At 34.6% G+C, this 7,852-nt stretch overlaps 1 protein-coding gene across 1 annotated transcript; it reads right to left on the reverse strand.

The window, feature by feature from the left end:
* Positions 1–269: 269 nt before the first annotated feature.
* On the reverse strand, positions 270–2,189 carry LOC105222132 (N-sulphoglucosamine sulphohydrolase). Its single transcript, XM_011199333.4, has one exon. The coding sequence runs from the start codon at positions 1,987–1,989 to the stop codon at positions 385–387; it is 1,605 nt and encodes a 534-aa protein (XP_011197635.2). The 5' UTR covers positions 1,990–2,189; the 3' UTR covers positions 270–384.
* Between the last annotated feature and the right edge of the window lie 5,663 nt (positions 2,190–7,852).

Below are 7,852 nucleotides of genomic sequence, written 5' to 3' on the forward strand. Positions count from 1 at the left end.
GTATGCTAAAAGTACTGCTGGACCTTGGTTGGAACCCAATTTCCAGCTAACACCAAAAGCACAATGGACCTTTTGATGGGCGCGCGTGGAGCTCTTGTTCTTCCTTTTTCAAACAACCAACCACCACTAAAATATATTAAAGACCTACTTTACTAAATTAATGATGATATTCTAACATAAAATAACAATTTTGAAGCAGCTTAACGCTTCAGCGAATTCAAGTTTTAGGGCATTTACAATATATAATTAATTTTCATAGAAACAGAGGATAAGCTATAATACTCGTATAATATTTTTTTAATGATATGAAATTTGTATAAATATATTATGATATAAGAAGTAGTATAAATATAATATGACTTCACAGTAACTGCATAAATATGATTACAGCAACTCATACTTCTCATATTGAGTGAGAGGGCGACGTAATGCCTCATGGCCTAAAGTCAAACATACTGGACTGTCTCTGTACACACCCTGTGCCTCCAGAACTGCATGTGGCGCACAACGCCAAGGATCCGCCGTATTCACTTGCCACTTAAATAAACGAGCACTTAACTCCTCGAATACGCGCTGATATTTGGATTTACCGAATAAATTGTAGCGCTCCAAGGGATCCGCTTTAACGTCGTACAACTCCCATTCCGGTCGTTCATAATATGTTAGCAGCGTCTTATACCATGGATATGATTGTTTGGCGATTGTTGCGTTTAAAAGTTGCTGAAAGGAGGGCGATGTGTATAGATCTTGATCGATGGGGAAGTATGACCAAAAGTTTAAATTGTGTATTAGTTTATAACGACGCGTGCGTATCATGCGCATTGGATAGGTCATTGTGACCTCGTGGAAATTCTGACTACCAAACACTGCATCACTCTCAACCGGTTGCGGTTCTTTGTAAAGTATTGGCAATAACGATTTCGTAGCATCATCTTTGGACGTATTTGCCGTAGGTGTATAATAGTGGAACACATCCAGCACTGTATTGAAGACATCCAATAGACTAGACATAGCACCAGTAGTCTCATGTCGACGCGCCTGGTCGGTTGGCGCCGCAATGATCATTGGTTCACGCACGCCATGCTCGTAGAAATTCGTACGTCCGCCCGGAAATGGTGGTCCATTATCGGATGTGTAAATAACTAAAGTATTGGCGTCAAATCCATGAGCTGCGAGCTCTTTCAGCACGACACCCACACCTTGATCCAAGCGCGATGTGGTCATATACTGCGCGGCCAACTCCTGACGTACCATATCCGTGTCCGGCAAATGCGGTGGCACTTCCAAGTTGCGCCAATCATAGTAAATCGGTTTCCAATCGGGTATAATGCCCATACCCTCCTCACCGGAACCCCAACGCTCACAGAACTCACCATATTGCGGCGTTATATGTCCACAACGATGTGGATCGTGAAAGCCGACAAGCAAGAAGAACGGACGCGCCTCCTCGCTCGCCTTGGCAAAGAACTCACGCGCATAATGTCTTATTCTCGTTATGTTGCGTCCAATTTGATTGATTGAATGCTGTTCCTCGGTCTGCTCAAAGTCAAATTGGAAATTAGCGTTAGCGCCAACATGTTTCTTACCGATGATGCCGCTAAGTATCCGTCCCTGGGACTTTTCGCGCAGCACATTCGGCAGCGATGTGATGCCGGGCAACACATTGAAGTTATGCACGCCCTGGTGCAATCCATACATGCCATTGCTGTGACTCGCCTGACCGGTTAAAAGTTGTGCGCGGCTGGGCGAACAGCTGCTCACCGAAGTGAAAGCGTTATTGAACAGCAAGCCGCGTTCGGCCAGAGCGTCCAGATTCGGCGTCTGACAGAACTTGTTTAGATAAGCGCCCGACTCGAAGCCCGCGTCATCCGCTAGCAGTATTAGAACATTCTTTATTTCATCATTCGCCGTCGCGCTTACACTTAGCATTAGGCACGAGGCGTTGATAAGCGCCAGCAATGTGATTACACGCCGTGTGGTCAGCGACATTTTGCATACGTAATCGCCCGGTTGTTTTGTTTGTTTTAGTTGTTGCACTTTGTTGTTGAATAAAGATAATTGATTTCTAGTTTTGTAAGTGAAAATTTTAGCAATTTTATAAATTTTAATTACAAATTTAATAACAACTATTGCAGAGCGACACTGGCCATCTGCAACAAGAGTCGCCGGCGTACTAACTCAAGTCCATTTATCCAGCTATGACTTAAAGCTGAGTTTCACACATTCACACAGTCATATGTGCATACATACATATGTATTTGCTTGCAAGCTAGTGCACAGGGGTCACGTTTCTTATCCCGTTTGCTCTATTATTCGTAGCTGAAGTCAATCTCCAGCTGCGCCAGTTAAACTAAATGGCAAACAATGCCAAGCTGTACTCAATGAAAAGCGCTTTCGTGAAAGAGAATGTTTTACAGTGGCATGAGTACCATCAGTTATTGGTGAAATGTGCTTTTTTTCTTTCTTTCTAATGCAGTATGCCACTTTATTGAAATATTTATAATATTATTATTTATTTTCGTTTTTTTGTATTATTTTTTATTTATTTTATTTCATTATATATTTAAATTCTGTAATAAAGCGTTTCTTACTATTCCTCAAAATATGAAGCCTTGATTATTTTCATAGAATAATATGAGTAGAAAAGCAATCTAATCTTTCAAAATCTCAATAGCGGGAAGATCTATTATCAACAATTCCAAGCAAAAGTAAACAAAAGCTTTTTCCACCATAATAAAATCCCAAAAGCAAGCCTATAAATCTCAATTTCTTCTTCTTCTTTACTGGCGTAGACACCGCTTACACGATTATAGCCGAGTCAACAACAGTGCGCCAGTCGTTTCTTCAATCTCAATTTATTATCAAATAATTTAATAAATTTTTTCTAAGTTTTTTAGACTATCCTTAATTACTATGCCCAAAATGAGCATGATATGTCTCCACGTTTATTTATAGCAGCTGCTTAAGTCGGAACACGACAGTAGTACGATGGATAAAAACATCGAACAAAGAATTTGTCTCAAATATTATTTTCAAACCAAATTTCGTGTGCGGAATGTTGGAAAAGGTTTTCGATGATTCAGTTTTATAAAAGCCTACGAGTGGTACAAAGCCTTCAAAAACGGTCAAGAAATCGTGAATTTTTTTTAAAAAGAGTAACTTTAACAAGTCTTTTTGGACATGCATGGAATAAACAACCCGAATCAAAAAAAAAAAAAAAAAAAAAAAAAAAAAAAACAAAAAAAAATCACGCCAGAGCCACTCAAAAATCAAGGGGATGCTCATTGCTTTTTTCGATATTCGTAGTTTGGTACATCATGAATTTGTTTCGGAGTGACAGACGGTCAATTCTATTTTGCCGTATTGAGCGTTTGCGTGATAACACCCGTCGAAAGTAGCCGCAATTGTGGAAGAACAATTCATGGACTTTACACGATGATATTGTAACATCGCATCGAGCCATGATTGTGACCGAATTTAAAGTCAAAAGCGCAATGAATACCATCGATGAACCACCGTATTAACCAGATTTGGCTCCGCGTGATTTTTCCTTGTTTCCCAAACTAAAATTTCCTATCCGTCAAACCTGTTTTCAATCAATCGAAGAGTTAAAACAAAATGCGCTGAAGGAGCTGAAGGCCATCCCAAAAAGGGATTATGAGTATTGTTTCGAGGACTGGAAAAATCTTTGGCATAAATTGTAATACATTTGATTACATCTGGTGATGATTACTTTGAAGGCGACCAAATAAATATTGATGAGTAATAAAATATTTTGCGTTTCCGGATAACTTTTTTGTATTATTGTTTTTTGAGTTGAGTAATTACATGTGAATGTTTATTTTTACTAAAACATTATACTATTTGACGTAGAGGTGAAATGAATTTTGCTGATTTTTACAAATTTTCGCCGGAAAACAGTAAATTTTTTCTGTTTTAACACCATATCATTTCTGTATTTATTTAATGTTTATACTTTAATATAATCAATAATATATAACCATTTTTCAATTCTCTTTCAGCGCGCATTAAAATTCACCACATAAAATTCTAGAAATATTTATTACTCTCCTGGCCCACTGTTTTATTACAAAGCGTTTGCTGACTAATTTTGGCGATTGTGCGTTTTAACTTAAAAGTTGTAGCTTGCTTTCAAGCAGAGAAGGTAGAAAGTCAAAAACAAAAACACAAAAGATACCACGACATACAACTCATTATCTTGCGAGCTAATAAAGTTGAAACTTAACCCTTCACTGTATGAAATTTTAGAAAGAAAAACAAATTGGCAAAAATTGTGGAGTTATATTATATAATAAGTAAAAATATTTTTTAATGAAATTTTGGTCAATTACCTCAATGGAAATAAGACGGCATGATATATTGTTAATGTAAATATAAGTAAGAAGTATATAAGTGTTAGAAGTACTTTATCGCTTAACCTTTAATTTAACCAAAAACATAAAAATTATTGATGAAATTCAAAACCAACAATATAACAAAGCTCAGAATTCACTTTCTCACTGTATGGCGATTAGCAGAAAGTAGTAATAAGTAGTAAGTATTACATTTGACTTGAAAAAAGGTATCGTTATGATTAGAATATTTTATTTTTGAAGGAAAACAAATATTATATAGAATTATTTGAAGTATTCGTATAAATTGCTATTTTAATCAATCAATCCGTCATCAAAAAACCAAAGCCATCTACCATCAATACTCGAGGGATTAGTTACAATATTAATATATTAAATATTAAAAAATATATTTCCTTATAAAAAAAAGTTATATACAAGTTATTACATCAAAAATACTTATTAAAATTAATGACTTTATTTTAACTTTCATTTTCGAGTTCAAGAATTATTTTTCAGAAATTTGTTAAGACACGAGCAATATCAACCATACCGACTGAAACTCTTAAGCTAGCTTTACTCTACGTACAAAATTTAAATATATATTGCAAAAAAATCGGTTTGAAAATTTCCATCGAACTATAAAAACCTGTTCTCTCCAAACTATTAATTAATTTCAGTGGTTGGCCGCCGTCTGTTTTCTAGAACACTTTTTTCTCATACTATTTGCTTATGGCTGTGTGAGCATCAAACATTTTGAGTTTCAATTTAAACCCACGTGAGTTCGGTACGAATGCATATCGTATACATATGTATGTATGTGTATGTAAGTATTACGTTGCCGTCATTTGACAATTCCAATATTTGCAATGTCTGCAACAATAATGCGACGGATTGTCGCTCGGCTTTTAATGCAGCGCTTGAAAAACGCAACGAAGCAAAGTGACTCATGGGTAGTCAGCTGACAGAGAATGTAATATAACATTTTGGCTACATTTTTAACAGGTCTTGTGTAATGAAGTAAACGATTTCATCATCAATTTACTATACTTTATCCGCTGACAGCCGAATAGTGCGAATTTTCTCATTCTCCATATATGCATGTACGGGCAGCTGCCAAAACAAGAATACTCGTATCGATATTTTACGAAGACAAAACTTTGAATTTCTCAAGTTAAACAATTTGAAAAAACTTAAAAGCGTGAAGCGCAAAGATTTCGCACAGCAACACGAGTACGCCAAAGCGGTGTACGAAAGTAGCAAGTCAATATTCCAATTCGCACTTTTACACTCTCAGTGGAGAGAAACACTTAGGCAGTGTTTGGCATAAACATTTTTGTGCTGGTATTAAGTAGTGAGAAGACAAATACGTAATGATGTTGCCACATTAATATAGAAATATAAAGAAAAGTATTTTCTTTAATAAAAAACTTATCAAAATTTTTTTTTCTTCATTTTAATACATTTTTTTTTCAACGGATAGAATCACTTTTTTTTTTACTTTTCATAGCATAATATTCGATTTATTCTCAACAATTATACTTAGTGTAACCATTCTGTTCAAATTATGTGAATTCTGAAATACTAAATACTAATATTGTTAGATAGTACTTGTTGTCAATTTTAACAGTTTTAATAAATTATTAATTAATAATGGAAACAATTCAGTAGATTAACGAAATTCCACGAAATTTTTATAAAACACGCGGGTTCCGAATTGTAAAACTACTTCCACTACAAAGACAGTATTTATGTTTAAAACATGTTTCTAAGTTCCCTCTAAACTATAACTTAAGCACATATGTATGTACATATATTGCAAAAATCCACCTGTTTTCGAGTTTTTAAAACTTTTGAAAAATTAATTTAGCTGGCAACATTGAAAATATTCCATAAGGTGCCAAGGTCAACCAATTACAGCTTATCCAGATTTGCATTTTTTTGTGGTTATCTTTGTTGGTTATTCATTAAAGTATGTCCTTAGCCTTTACAAAGGAATAAATATGGGTTACTGAAAAAAAAATATCAGGTAATCAGCTCTCCGGCATCGATATACTATATACCACAAACATAGATTGCAATTGGATAGTAAAGTGCGAACTTCACAGATATTGAAGTGTGTCTGCTCAAACAATGACATTGCTAATGCAAGTCATGTACTTTTGTACTATGTACTCAGAGAATATTTGAAGAACTACATATGATAGCTCTACTTAAGTTAGAAAAACTATATTATGTAATACTGTAATCGTAAAAAATACAGAAGGAAAATGTTAAAAAATAAATTGTATATAAAATGAAATTGCCAAAAATATTGGCAATCCGGATTTTCTAATAGCAGACGCAATTCTGTCGGTATTATCTAAGCTTAGATTTCTTATATAATATTTTATTATCTTGAAATTTAAAAAAAAAGTATTAATAGCTTAAAAACAATTTTAAAATACAGCTGAACTTCCAAAATTTGAACTTCTGTAACTCGAAGCTCTCCGTAGCTCAAACTCTTGAACTGACAATACAAGTCAAATTTCATACAAATTTACTTTCATAATTTGAAGTTTGTTGTGGATTATGGTGATTAGAGTTAAGAAAGTTCAATTGTATATCTTTTTAAAATTTAAATAACTTTCTCTAGAGCTGAACCTAAATTACCGAACTACTAATTAGAAAACCTTTCAAAGAAAATGACGTCTCCACAAGAGCAAGCTCATCGGTTTTGTTGATTCTGAATCTTCTGTACGAAGGAGCATGTTAAAAGACTTGTGATGTGTTTCTTCCCTTGATAGAGAGCTAGAAGACTTAGGAAGGTTTTTTTCTTTGATATACATATGTCTAAAAGACATATGACGTCTTTCTTTTATCGAAAGGAACTTTTTTCTCCCGATTTGCATCCAGTTTAAAATAGAATCTACAGCAAGAACTGATTTCATATGATTTAAATTAATTTTAGATATTTGTCATGGTTCCAAGATAAACTAAATTATCTAAAACTTCAAATTTTGACTGTAAACTAAGGTTTGTGTGCTAAGCCTTAAATGCTATTACTATTTATTTGAATATAGGCGAAGTTTTCTATTTGAAAATGTCAAAATATATCAAATATTTGAATAAAAGATTTTCCAAGCAACAAAGTTTGAATCAAGGCCAGCTTAAAACAAATGCTCTTCCAAAAACTACGTTTTTAGAATTGACAAGTATAAATTTCATTCGTGTGGCACACCATTCGCCAATATTTAAAAAACTTATATGTATGCATGTAACTATGTATATACTCGTATATTTCCACATACAAGCCTCTACTTGAATGAGAGCGTGTCTACTGACTCTCACATAATTCCTTTACTCTTTGCGACCTTAATCACACACACACACACACACTGAAGCACAAACATGCCTTACCTGCCTTCAGCCCCACCACTTTGTTGTCTATGGCATAACTACAAATACCCAGTGACGACAGCAAACCCACTTTCATATTCACGCGCAATATTCGGAATTCG

Source organism: Bactrocera dorsalis, chromosome 2 (assembly GCF_023373825.1).
Source record: "Bactrocera dorsalis isolate Fly_Bdor chromosome 2, ASM2337382v1, whole genome shotgun sequence".
Lineage (NCBI taxonomy): Eukaryota > Metazoa > Arthropoda > Insecta > Diptera > Tephritidae > Bactrocera > Bactrocera dorsalis.

Bases quoted from the DNA above. Each gene is read 5' to 3' on its own strand.
- LOC105222132 (XM_011199333.4), bottom strand. From the start codon at position 1,989: ATGTCGCTGACCACACGGCGTGTAATCACATTGCTGGCGCTTATCAAC.